The sequence below is a fragment of the Trachemys scripta genome, chromosome 1 (assembly GCF_013100865.1).
Source record: "Trachemys scripta elegans isolate TJP31775 chromosome 1, CAS_Tse_1.0, whole genome shotgun sequence".
NCBI lineage: Eukaryota > Metazoa > Chordata > Testudines > Emydidae > Trachemys > Trachemys scripta.
Window position 1 is genome coordinate 191140512 of NC_048298.1, and position 14429 is coordinate 191154940.

At 44.6% G+C, this 14429-nt stretch overlaps 1 protein-coding gene across 1 annotated transcript in view; it reads left to right on the forward strand.

Annotated features, from left to right (window-relative positions):
• Positions 1 to 14429, forward strand: part of LOC117877349 — a 132482-nt gene that overhangs the window by 20329 nt on the left and 97724 nt on the right. Inside the window, 6 exon segments of the mRNA XM_034770428.1 lie at positions 1956 to 2078; positions 4007 to 4151; positions 5318 to 5476; positions 7274 to 7350; positions 9284 to 9526; positions 10049 to 10277. Coding sequence (XP_034626319.1) covers positions 1956 to 2078; positions 4007 to 4151; positions 5318 to 5476; positions 7274 to 7350; positions 9284 to 9526; positions 10049 to 10277 — 976 coding nt within the window.

The following is a 14429-nucleotide window of genomic DNA, read 5'->3' on the forward strand; positions in this document are numbered from 1 at the left end:
CCGTCCCGGGCCAATGGGGGCGGCGGGAAGCCGCGGCCAGCACATCCCTCGGCCCGTGCCGCTTCCCACCGCCCCCATTGGCCAGGAGCGGCAAACCGCGGCCAGTGGGAGCTGCGATCAGCCGAACCTGCAGACACGCAGGTAAACAAACCGGCTCGGCCTGCCAGGGTGCTTACCCTGGCAACCCGCGTGCCAAAGGTTGCCGACCCCTGGTTTAGCATAAAGCAATTTACAGATCTTTAAGAAGCATTAGGTACATTTTTATATGTATCCCCTGATTTAAACCAGGGATAAGGAGATGCATACAAGTTTTATGTCAATGCCTTATATATGGATAAAATAGTCTTGGCTAATCAGAGGTTTTGCACACTATTCTCTTAGATTGGGTTGCGGATAAAAACATTTTTGCCTCATCTTGTTAATACCAAGTGACAATTCACACTTTCAGTTGTAGGTTAGTGATGACCCAGAATTCACTTCAGAAAATCGCTAGTAGAAAATTATAATTGTTCCATGTAGTATTATACATTTAAAACTTTTTTTAAAATGTAAGGGTTTTTTTGGTTTTTTTCCCCCTCACTAAAGAAAAATCAAACCTTTTACTTGGGACCATCTTACCAGTTGTTTTATTTCTTTTCAATTTGTAAGCACCTGGAGGATAATAGGGTTATCGGAAATAGCCAACATGGATTTGTCAAGAAAAATCATGCCACACTTACCTAATTTCCTCCTTTGACAATGTTACTGACATAGTGGATAGGGGAGAAGCAGTAGATATTGTATATCTAGATTTTAGTAAGTCTTTTGACACAGTCCCACATGTCATCCTCATAAGCAAACTAGGGACATGTCATCTTGATGAAATTACTATAAGGTGGGTGCACAATTGATTGAAAGACCGTATTCAAAGAGTAGTTATCAATGGTTTGCTGTCAAACTGGAAAGGCATATCTAATGTGGCCTCATAGGGGTCAGTCTTAGGTCCAGTACTATTCAATATTTTTGTTAATGACTTGGGCAATGGAGTGGAAAGTGTGTTTATAAAATCTGTGGATGACAACAAGCTAGAAGGGGTTGCGAGTACTTTGGAGGACAGCATTAGCATTCAAAATGACCTTGACAAATTAGAGAATTGGTCTGAAATCAACAAGATGAAATTCAATAAAGACAAGTAAAAAGTATTTTATTTAGGAAGGAAAAAACAAATGCATAACTGCAAAGTGGGAATCACCGGCTAGGTGGTAGTACTGCTGTAAAGGATCTGGGGGTTATAGTGGATCACAAATTGAATATGAGTCAACAACGTGATGCAGTTGCAAAAAAGGCTTAAATCTTTCGGGTGTGTATTAACAGGAGTGTCATATTTAAGACATGGGAGGTAATTGTCCTTCTCTACTTGGCACTGGAGAGGCTTCAGCTGGAGTACCGTGTCCAGTTCAGAGCACCAAACTTTAGGAAAGATGTGGACAAATTGGAGGCAGTCTAGAGCAGAGCAACAAAAATGATAAAAGGTTTAGAAAACCTGACCTATGAGGAAAGGTTTAAAAAAAACCAAAACAACTGGCTATGTTTTTAGTCTTGAGAAAATAATAGTGAGGAGGGACCTGGTAAGTCATCAAATCTGCTAAGGGCTGTCATAAAAAGGACTGTTATCAATTGTTCTCCATGTCCAATGTAGATAGGACAAGAAGCAATGGGCTCAGTATGCAGCAATGGAGATTTAAGTTAGATATTAAGAAAAACTTTCTAATTCTAATGATAGTCAAGTTCTGGAGCAGGTTTCCAATGGAGGTTGTGGAATTACTATCACTGGAGGTTTTTAACAACAGGTTGAACAAACACCTGTCAGGGTTGGTCTATGTTTACTTGGTCCTGGACAGAGGGCTGGACTTAATGGCTTCGTAAAGTCCCTTCCCACCCTACATTTCTATGATTCTATTATTTTTCCCCCACAGAAATCACTACCAACTTTAGAAAATCAGATAAAGGACAAACTCCGGGTGGCAAACAACAAGCTACAAAAATATGGCAAAGGTGTGCCAGAATCAGTAGAAGAGCAGATGCTCTTCCTAGTAGATGTGAGTATAAATATGGATCTGGTAACTCATTTGAATAAAAACCATTGGTTAGCATTTGGAATTGTGTGGATATTGCAAGTTGGTCTCTCTTTCTAGGCTGCGTACTCAGTGTGTTGCTTAATGAAATCACTAACTACAGATACATCCATATGCACTTTTCTTAATATAGGAGAACTAGGCCATGAGCATTACTCTCAATTCCCGGTCTTCATAAATACAGAATATTTACTCACCAATAAAATAAACCAGATTAAAAATAAGATTGTTCCTGTTTTATCAATGTCAGCTTTGATAATACAATGGGTAAATTACATTTGGTTGCATTAATTATATCAATGCATGAAAGTCGCTGGTAATAGAAGATGCTGTAGTAGGCAAAGGCGTAATAGAAATCAAGAATAAGTAGTTGTATTCCATATTTACAAGGCCATAATATTTTGCACAAAATTTCAGTGATTTTTAAAAGCAACATTGTTTTCCACCTGTATTCTAACCAGCCCAGGTAATCCCATACTACCCCTTCACAGCCACTTCTCAAACAATCCCAGCAGTGAGTAGGGATCAGGGATGTGTGCTAAAACAGAGCTTCTCAAACTTTAAATCCGGCGTGGCTATATTTTAATACAGAGACTGCCTTGTGCATCACTTCCACTCACATTCAGAATAACACGGCATTCTGCTACAGCAATTGCTTACATGGAAAAACAACATTAGGGAAGTATTCAATATATTTTTAGGTTTCAGAGTAGCAGCCGTGTTAGTCTGTATCCGCAAAAAGAACAGGAGTACTTGTGGCACCTTAGAGACTAACACATTTATTTGAGCATAAGCTTTTGTGGGCTACAGCCCACTTCATCGGATGCATGTAGTGGAAAATAGAGTAGGAAGAAAATGGCATGGGGAAATAGTTTTATTTTGTGTAATGGCCCATCCACTCCCCGTCTTTATTGAAGCCTAATTTAATGGTGTTCAATTTGCAAATTAATTCCAATTCAGCAGTCTCTCGTTGGAGTCTGTTTTTAAAGTTTTTTTTGTGGTAATACTGGCCACTCGATTACAGACCTAAAAGTCGCACTATTACCACAAAAAAAAACTTTAAAAACAGACTCCAACGAGAGACTGCTGAATTGGAATTAATTTGCAAATTGAACACCATTAAATTAGGCTTCAATAAAGACGGGGAGTGGATGGGCCATTACACAAAATAAAACTATTTCCCCATGCCATTTTCTTCCTACTCTATTTTCCACTACATGCATCCGATGAAGTGGGCTGTAGCCCACAAAAGCTTATGCTCAAATAAATTTGTTTAGTCTCCAATATATTTTTAGTTTCTTTTGATGAAATTTAGCTGCTGGAAACCAGGAGGATTATTGTTATTCATTTGTATTACCGGAGCATCTAGGACAGCCCAAATTGAGATCAAGACCTCATTAGGCTAAGCACTGTACATCCACAGACTAAAAGATATTTGCTTCCCAGAAGAGCTTGCAACCTAAATAGACAAGGCAAACAAAGGATGAGAGGGAAACAGACCCTGAGAAATGAAGTGACCTGCCCAAGACCACACAGCAAGTCAGTGGCAGAGCTGGGAATAGAACCCTAGGCCACCTCCTTGCCCTAAACACTGAACCTCAATGTCCTCAGATCAGCAGCAGGTCATAGGCCATGCAGTCTGAGCACTACTGTGCTGAAATACACAGCCTATGAGCTCCGACTGCATCTCAGAATGTCACTTCCACAGCTGGAGCTACAGGCAACCTGCAGAGTGTGAATTCCATAGTTTTGCAGGGAGCAGTGTGTAACATTTGCTTCAGCATTTCCCCTCTCTGCTGCAAAGTTTGGGTTATGTATCATTGCAAACAGCTCAGGGTCTGAATTTAGTCCCCTGAGTGTTGTTTAACTGACAATTTCCTGTCTCTTTACAGAAACTCAAACTCTTTAACCAGGACATCATGAATTCAGTGCAAGGAGAAGAAATTGTAACTGATAAAACAAAACAAAGACTATTCACAAAAGTTCGCAAGTTCTTTAATGAATGGGAATCCCATATTAATAACAGTACACTGAAAGGTAAGCACCAAATGTTGGCACTTGGCCTGAAAGTTGTTCTGCNTAACAGTACACTGAAAGGTAAGCACCAAATGTTGGCACTTGGCCTGAAAGTTGTTCTGCACTGACAGCAGGGCCGTTCCTTAGGGTTACCATACGTCCAGATTTTCCCGGACATGTCCGGCTTTTTGGGCCTCAAATCCCCGTCCGGGGGGAAATCCCCAAAAGCCGAACATGTCCGGGAAAATCGGGACATGCTGGGCCGGGGGCCGGGCCGGGGCCGGCAGTGCTGAGCCGGGGGCCGGGGGTGCTCGGCCAGGGGCTGGCCCGGGGCCGGCACCCCAGGGCCCGAGCCGAGCCAGGCTGGAGACGCCGGGGGGGCCAGACTGGGCCGCGCCTCCTCCTCCCCCCATCTCCCAAGCTTACCTGCTGCCTGCTTCAGGCTTCCCGCGAATCAAATGTTCGCGGGAAGCAGGGGAGGGGGCGGAGTTGGGGCAGGGACTTTGGGGAAGGGGTGGAGTTGCGGCGGGGGCAGGGGCGGGGCTGGGGGCGGGGCCCCGTGGAGTGTCCTCTTTTTGGACACTCAAAATATGGTAACCCTACCGTTCCTAGCTATTCTGGGGCCCTACGCAGTCCCCCCGTGGGGGGGAGGAGGGCAGGCCTCCGTGGGGGGGAGCGGGGATGGCTTGGGGGACAGGGGAAACCACCCCCCAGCACTCACCGGCGGCATGGCTGGGGCCGGGCCGCTGCACTTCCCGCCACCAGTGAGTGCAGGCCCAGTCCTGTCCGCTGTCCTCAGGGGAGTGGGGACGGGGTTGGGGCGGAGCAGGGGTGGGAAGAGGTGGGGCTGGGGCAGGGAAGGGGTGAGGAAAGGGTGGATCAGGGCGGGGGCTTTGGGGAAGAGGTGGGAAGAGGCAGGGCAGGGACGGAGCAGTATGCAGCTGTGCAGGGCACCAGGAAATGTGGTGCACCAAATTTCCTGGTGCCTACGGAGCTGTGTACTTTGTGTATGGGTAAGGAAGGCCCTGTCTGACAGACAGACATCTGTGAGTGCCCAGAGCCCTAGTGAAATCAATGGGGCTCCATATGGGCACTTATTAAATCCAGGCCTTTTCACATAGATTTTAGTATAAAAACAAACACATCTCGAATTATTAGAAATAACAGTGCTGTTTTCACTGCTGTAGTAAAAGAAATTATGAAAGAAGAAGTGTGGGGCTTTGAAAATCACTATCGTGGAAGAGAGCTCCCAGGTTTTGTCAATTACAAGACATTTGAGGCCATTGTGAAACAACAAATTGTGCTGCTGAAATCACCAGCTATCATGATACTGAAGACAGTGACTGGTGAGTTTCATTCACTGAGTTTGCCATAAACTTTGACCATATTCACTTAGCTGCTTTTATAACCACTTAGCTTTAATTCATATGGAAAGTTTTTAGGGGGCAGATGAGTTTTGGGGCTACAATCAGAATGTTGGTAATTACAACTTGTGGAGTGTAGCTAACTGGTAAAATATTGAAATATTCAGTCCTCCCACGTACTGCTTCAAATCAAATATACAAATGCAAATGTTTTCACTGAGACCATAAATACCAAATCATATTTTTAAATGTAAGTTGGAGAATAGTATAAATTAGAGCAGGGGTCGGCAACTTACAGCACACGTGCCAAACACGACACGCAAGCCCATTTTGAGTGGCACGCTGCTTCCTGCCGCGGTCCCAGCCCCCAGCCCCACTCAGCCCCCCCGCCCACCGCTCTCCCCTGCGGGGGCAGGAGGCAGAAGCTTGGTCCTGCGGCAGCCAAGTTTCCCTCCTCCCCCACTTCTTCCCACAGCGTGGTGCTTTCCTGCCCCCCCCTCCTCCTCCCTCTCCCTGCCGCCAATCCGCTGATGGCCCTTGAGAGGGGGAGGGGGATGAGTGGCAGCGTGCTCGCTGCTCTGTAGAGGAGGCAGAGAAGAGGTAGGGATGGGACCTTGGGGAAGGGCTGGAACAGGATATATCCCTTCCAGCCCCCTGCCATGAGCCGCTTAGGGCAGGGGGCTGGGAGCACCCCCACGAGCCGAGCACCCCAGCCCTCTGCCCTGAACCCCCCCACACACACTCAGCCTTCTGCCTTGCACCTCCACACACTCCCAGCCCTCTGCCCTGACCCCTGAACCCCCCCACACACACAGTCATCTGCCCTGCACACCCCCAGCCCTCTGCCCTGACCCCTGAACCCCCCCGCCCCCAGGTCTGGGGTCCTGGCTGCCGGCCCCTTGCCAGCCGGTGTCCCGGCTGCAGGCCCCGCTCAGCCAGCTGCCGGCCTAGGTGAACAGAACCCCAGGCTGGTAGCGGGCTGAGCAGGCTGGCGGCATAAGCTCAGCATTTTAATTTAATTTTAAATGACGCTTCTTAAACATTTTGAAAACCTTGTTTACTTTACATACAACAATAGTTTAGTTATATAATATAGACTTATAGAGAGAGAGACCTTCTAAAAAATGTTAAAATGTATTACTGGCACATGAAACCTTTAAATTAAAGGGAATAAATGAAGACTCAGCACACCACTTCTGAAAGGTTGCCTACCCCTGGATTAGAGAGTTATCACTAAAATTGTATCAAATTTAAAGTAGCAATATATTGCTACAAACTGTGGAAGTATAATGCAGATAATTTTGGTGGAAGTGTCAAATTCATTTTACTCTGTTTCGTGCAAATGCCATTATAATATCCACAGGACCCATGGACTCAATATGATTTTAGTAGCAGTGCTACAAGTCTTCCATACTCAGGTTCCAAATCCCCAAATGGATTGAACTACTCAAGTGTTTAAAGATAAGAATGTGTTAACAGAGTTTTGCTAGACTAGGGCCTCAAAGGAGAATGAACTGAAAATACTTAAAGTTTATAATTAAGTTTAAATATTTTTATTCAACTTATTTGCAAGTGAAAACATTTATAACCGCCTGGAACACAAAATAATACACATCACAAAACCATCACCCACACAGAATAGAAATGCACAAACCAAGAAGCTTTCAAATTAAAACATGATTTAAGCTATAGCTGAACCCAATTTGTTAATGACTCATACAGTTCTTATATTTATGCTGATAACATGAAATTATAGTTATTCCTCCTCTCTCTTTTTAGAGCTTGTATGAGAAACTTTTACTGAAATTGCCATGCAACACTTTGAGAACTTTTTCTATCTTTTCAGAGAAGCTAAGGTAAGGGGCTATTTATGGCAGTGGTTCTCAACCAGGGGTACATGTACCCCTAGAGGTACGCAGAGGTCTTCTGGGGGGTACATAAGCTCATCTATTTGCCTAGTTTTACAACAGGTTACATAAAAAGCACTAGCAAAGTCAGAAAAACTAAAATTTCATACAGACAATGACTTCTTTATACTGCTCTATATACACTGAAATACTCTTCACACAATGCACTGTCAACCTGTGGAACACTTTGCCAGAGGATGTTGTGAAGGCCAAGACTAGAACAGGGTTGAAAAAAGAACTAGATAAATTCATGGAGGATAGGTCCATCAATGGCTATTAGCCAGGATGGGCAGGGATGGTGTCCCTAACCTCTGTTTGCCAGAAGCTGGGAATGGGCGACGGGATGAATCACCTTGATGATTACCTGTTCTGTTCATCCCCTCTGGGGAACCCCGCATTGGCCGCTGTTGGAAGACGGGATACTGGGCTAGATGGATCTTTGGTCTGACCCAGTATGGCCATTCTTATGTTCTTAAATATAAACACAATATTTATATTCCAGTTGATTTATTTTATAATTATATGGTAAAAATGAGAGCAATTTTTCAGTACTAGTGTGCTCTGACACTTTTTTTTTATATTTTTATGTCTGATTTTGTAAGCAAATAGTTTTTAAGTGAGGTGAAACTTGGGGGGACACAAGACAAATCAGACTCCTGAAAGGGGCACAGTAGTCTGGAAAGGTTGAGAGCCACTGATTTATGATATCTTATACCTAAATCATCATTAATTGCATGTGCTTAGAACTATCTTTACTCTTGGTCAATCTATTGTCTAGTTGTATAACTTCCCACTGATTGGTAAAATGTCTACCACTGTATTCAGCGAATGGTGTAAAGCGACATAGTGAAGCAATAGATCTATAAAAGTGAGGGTGCTGAACAATAATGCTATGAGCTTGATGGCATGGGGCCTGATTCTGATCTCACTTAACTGGTTTTACACAAGTGTAACTTCACAGGCCTCCATAGAGTTACTCCAGAATTATGCTGAGACCAGAATCACAGTTAAATTCATGAAGTCCCACTGGGTGCCTAGTTTGTAGGACTTTGGTTCCCTGATTGTCCCACCAATTCTCCCTTTGACAGCAATCTTCACGTGCAGGCTGGCAGTTAGTCTGTCCTGTGAGGTCTTGCCTCAGGTATACAAAGCACAATTAGCAGAGACCTTGACTTTCATTTCGTTTCGTTTAATGCAAGATTGTTTGTTAATAGATGCATAATTTAATCGTAGAGGAAATTCCTGACTCTGAAGGTGTCACAAAGACTTGGGTGGAAGGTGCAGCTGCTGCTTTGCCAGCTCACTCCATCTGCATTCTCAGTGTGGTCTGAAAGGCATAGGGTGGTAGTATAGCTTCATTCTTTGCATCTGACTTCAAAAGTGGGAATCTCCCTGCTCCTGAGTGTGTGTTTGTGGGATGAGCTTAACCTAGTAATGACGTGGGGGGCTCAGATTAGTCTATTGCCCCTCTGCATTTCCAGCCAAGCTAACTACAGCTTTGTGCAGCCTGCGAATGAAATCACTGAGGCTTGTTGTTCTGGGTGGCTTTGTTGTCTAGCAGAGGAAAGCTGTATTGAGTCAGCTTGGTATCTCATGTCTGCCTTGACAGTCAGAGATACAATGTAGGTTGTATCTGGATCTATGCTTAGAGTGGAAAATGCTCTACAGCTGTTTTTTGAGCAGGGGTTGATGATTCAGTCTAATAACACCTTTGTCATGATTGGACCCTTTGCCTCTACAGACTGAGGTCAGTGCTGACTGTTGCTTCTTTTGGGGAAGTAGATACATTTGAATGGATGCTTAAGAGTCGTGAGTCGCTTTATAAATTGTTGGTTGGTATTGGGTCTGCTCTATTGATTTGTCTTCTATTTTTAAATCACAGACTAGAATTGAAGACATAAAACAAAAACAAGAGGAGGAAGCTGAAACTGTAATTGCCAATCAGTTCAAAATGGAACGCATCGTTTACTGTCAGGACAGTCTTTACCATGAGGATTTACAGGAAATTAGAAAAACTACTGAAGTCCTCCCTTTTGGTGTTGCTGTTACTCGTGTTAAGTCTATTGCATCTCAAAAACAGTATTCCATTGATGAAATGGCTTATCACTTGAATGCATATTTCAAGGTGAGTTTCTTGTCTGTGTATTTCCCCCCATCAGTCCTACTTTGTAGAACATAATTACCTGGGTGGAAATGGACAGCTGAAATTTAAGAAGAGGGGTGATTCCTTTACTCGTAGCATTTTTTTTAAAGAAAGTAGTAGTGCTTCGAGTAAATATTGGATTAACAGTACTGGGCACAGAAGACCTTTATGGACAACAAATGTTCAAATATCCCTAGTTGTAGTCATTGCTTTTTGGCACTTGTTCCCATTACTGTTCACGATTTGCAGTACGCTATAGAATAACCCCTTGCTGCCAGGTATAATAGTGTGCCCTATTGCTAGGAGTGTTGTAACATTGAGAAGTCATAACCTCAACATGAAAGGGAGTTAATTAACTATACTTTTATATTCCCAGCCTAATAGCTAGAAAGTCTCTAAGTGGAATGATCACTTGTAAAATTGCAGAATCCTATTTTCTGTGTTTCCCTCATATATCCTTGACTATTGATGCATCATCCTATCGATAATCTTCTTTTTTCTTAGGGTGCAGGCAATCGTCTCTCCACTCAAATTCCTTTGATTATTCAGTCCTACGTCCTCCAGGACTACACTGAAAAGTTACAGAATGCAATGTTGCAACTTTTGCAAGATAAAGATAAGTTCAGCATTCTTCTTCTTGAGAAGAAAGATGCTGCCACTGAAAGGAAAAATGTGAAAGAAAGAATTAAACGTCTGACACAAGCTCGACAACGCTTAGCAAAGTTCCCAGGTTAAAGCAGATGTGCTAAGCAATAGCACTTTTCCTTATTTCTCTTATGTGTGAGTTAGTTAACCGAGACCTAAATATTCAGTGGGAAGTGTTGGGTACTCAGGACTTTTGAAAATCAGGCCACTTATTACATGTCTAAATATGGATTTTGGTGCTTAACTTTAGGCTCCTGTTTTTGAAAATCCTGTTTTGTGACCCATTCACCTCTAACTGGAAATAGCCTGCATAGGGTAGAGGGGTACCCTTCAAATTTCAGTGTATGGAGTTCCTTGTGGATTCTCCTGTCTTCAGGGGAGAGTTCCCTTGTAACACTGGCCATCCTGGATCCCTGATCCTGGGTCAAGGAAATAAAGTCTCAATTTCCTGCCAGAATTCCTTTGTCTGTGCCAGACCCGTATTACATTCCCATCCCACAGTATCTGAGACACCCATGCTGAGGCATCTTCCAGCTGCACTGCTGCCCAGCTCCCATGATCCCCTGATAGCCTGTCTCCTCACATGTCAGCTGCCTCTAGTCTAGAACCCCCTTCAAAGAGATTTTTCCAGTAATGGAGAGGGACAGCAGCCTAAGGCCTGGTCCACACTAACCCCCCACTTCGAACTAAGATACGCAACTTCAGCTACGTGAATAACGTAGCTGAAGTCGAAGTACCTTAGTTTGAACTTACCGCAGGTCCAGACGTGGCAGGCAGGCTCCCCCGTCAACTCCGCGTACTCCTCTCGCGGAGCAGGAGTACCAGCGTCGACAGCGAGCACTTCCGGGATCGATTTATCGCGTCTAGACAAGACGCGATAAATCGATACCAGAAGATCGATTGCTTACCGCCAGACCCGGAGGTAAGTATAGACCTACCCTAATTTACTGCAGTAATTAGTTTTGCTTAGCCCTGTACGTTTCTGAAGGGAGGGAGAGGATTCAGCAGAGCTGACCTACTGCACTAGCAGCCGTCTCCAAATACACAGAACCGGGAGCACATGGAACTCCTGTTGTGGGCCTTCATACAAAACTCTCCCTCATGAGGAGAAGGGGTTTCCTTATCATGCTGGGAGAGAGGTCCTTCTCCCACATTTCTATAAGGGAGGGAACTACCAATAGGGGAGTTTAGGTTTGTGGTTAGTGCTTTTGCCTCCTTGTGATGCTTCCAGCTAGTGCTTTTGCCAAGGTTTTTAGCATATGCTGCTTTAAACTTTGATAATCATGTGGTCTGTTATTTAAAGCCTATTCCTATATATTGCATAGTGTCCTCTGGAATTTGAGCTGAGTTACATATGTGAGTGTAGGTTGGTACTCTGTGTGTGTATTTTTGCTCTGGGGACTCAGTGGAGACTTCTGTTTGATGAAGAATTATTCTGAGTTGGTAAATAAATAGTTGAAAGCAACAGTGTGTGTGTTTTTTGTCTTGCACGGTATTTCACAATTCCATCCACTCTTCAGTTTATTCTAGAAGCACACAATATTTTTGGAAGTCAGCTGGGGATTTTAATGAAAACTCTTTTACATAAGCAAGATGAAATGTCTGACTCTATTCAGCATATTGCGTCGTTCTATAATATTGCATCCTTGAGTGCAATATGCTTCTGTAAGGCATCACGTTAATGTGAGATGTCTTGAGATAGCCTTTCCATGCATGATACACAGAGACATCTGCACCTACTGGGGACATTGGAACTATTGGTTCCCAGGGTAAAACTACTGAGGTCAAGATATTTTGGGTAGAGAGTCCTTGACAGTGATCCCGCAGAAGAAATCAGAATATTTCCAAATCTGACAATGCTCAGAACATGTTGCAAAACTCTTCATCTTCCAAAAGCCTTCTTGCATGAGAAGAAACTAGGCATTCAGGCCAAGAAACTGGCAGCTTGGGATTGTTGTGCGTGATTACAATGTGGGGAATTTGACTCCCACTTGTCCTTTATTTTATTATGCCCTCAGTGTCTATGGTTACAAACTAGTACACAGTTACCTGGCTTGATGAGAGCCCTACTGGACTTGTGATTATAAGTCCTTTTCCTACTTTGGGCTGTGTCTTTAGTTGTACTGAGAGCAAATTTACAGGTTGTCTTCAGTCTGTCATGGTGACCTTTGACCCAGTCATCCAAACTGGTCACGTCGTCATCTTCAGGATCCTCTCTGTCCAGAATATCTAATGGCAACCTGGGATCTCTCCTGAACATGAGATAAAAAGGAGCATAACCCGCTGACGAATGGATATGGCTGTTCTAGGTCAACACCAGCTCAGGGAGATGTTCCTGCCAGGTTCGCTTCTTTTTTGGGCGGGAGTGAACTTAGCATGTCTTGCACTGTCCAGTTAAACCTCTCACACTGAGCATCTTCTTGCATATGATAGGGTGGTGGTCAGCTTTTGCCTATGCTGTACAGTTTGCACAATTCAGACATCACCTCGGACTCAAAATTCCTCCCCTGATCCACAAACCAGTGTTTCATGAGAACTTCGGCCGTTGTCCACACCGTATAGTTTCTAGTTGGAACTGCGACATTGAATTGGGTAAACATGTCCATGAGAACCAATATGTTCTCAGACCCCCTCTGAAGATCTCTCTAGCCATGTGTAGCCCATTGCTAGGACCTCCATTGGGACAGTCACATTAGTACAGGTTAAAGGGGCTCGGGTGGGAGGAAACACACATCCTTGGTTAGGGCACACCGTTTGCACTGATGGATCCCTGATTGTACCCCACTACCCATCGTGGGCCAGTAATAGTTTCCCCTCAGCACCTCTAGTGCTCCTGTCTCCAAAATGCCCCCCATGATCATGCCTGGCTTCATAAACTTGCCAGCGTAGTGACACAGGCACCACTACTTGCCACACTTCTTCGCCATCTCAGGGGGTGGTAGATCATCTGGAGCAGCACTCTGTGGGGTAATCTAAGTCGTTCCTACTGTCTGGCCAACTTCTTAGACGGGGGGTATCTGGCCCCAAATGTGCAGTCTGGTCTCGTTTGGCTCGTGACTGCCACTAAGACAGGTCAGACATCGTCTTCTCATTGCAGAGTTTGGATCTCCTCCCATGAGTACTCCAAGATTATGGCACTCACCTTTTACCAGGTTTTGTATTGCATTCTTTACCATCACTTCATCCTCGGGCTTTGGATTCTCTAGCCACAAACGGGTCTGCACAACATCTGCAGGAATGACCAGCAAGTCTTTTTCCAGATCTTTGCCCTCTTCTGATTCCTCCTGTAGAGGCAATCTAGATAGGGTGTCTGCATTGAAGTTCTGCCTTCCAGGTTTATACCATCTTTTCATATGTATACTGCTTACTGTATTTTTCACTCCATGCATATGATGAAGTGGATTTTAGCCCATGAAAGCTTATGCCCAAATAAATTTGTTAGTCTCTAAGGTGTCACAAGGACTTCTCGTTGTTTTTGCAGGTTTATACTGTAATTCAAAAGTGAATTCAGCAAGTTGGGCCACCCACCAGTGTTCAATTGTACCTAAGTTAGCCATTGAGAGGTATCAGAGTGGATTGTGGTCTGAGAACATTGTGACCTTAGAGTATGCTAAATAATCCTTAAATATTTCAGATCACTTCAAAGGCCAGCAGTTCTAGTTTAAAAGAACTGTAGTTTTTGTCATGTCTTTCTGACCTCTTCAGCCCTCAGCTCACATATGTGATCATGCACTTGGCCCCCTCTGGCTGAGCACTGCACCCAGGTCATGCAAGCTTCCATTGGTTGTCACTATAAATGGCAGGCTAAAGTCAGGAGATGCAAGCACCATGGGTTTGTATCATTTTTGGTGGTGCTCAAGCACAGCCATCCCGGCCATAGGCAACTGCCCCAGGCCCCGCACTTGTGGGGCCCTGTGCTTCAGGGGAACGTGAGGTCCAGGGGGGCCTGGAGGGTTAATGGGGGGCCTGACGCCAGCAGCCCCAGACCACCCTGCCCCACCTCTTCCTCTAGGATTACCATACATCCGGTTTGTCCTGGATATGTCCGGCTTTTCGGCATTCAAACCCCCGTCTGGGGGGAATTGCCAAAAAGCCGAACATGTCCGGGAAAATGCCGGCCAGGCACTTCCCCTCCCGCGGCAGCTCTGCTCCTCCCCTGACTCTTCGGCTCTGTTTAAGAGCCGAGCTGCCAGAGCGCTATGGGCTTCAGGCAGCCCCCTTGCCTCCGGACCCCAGCCGC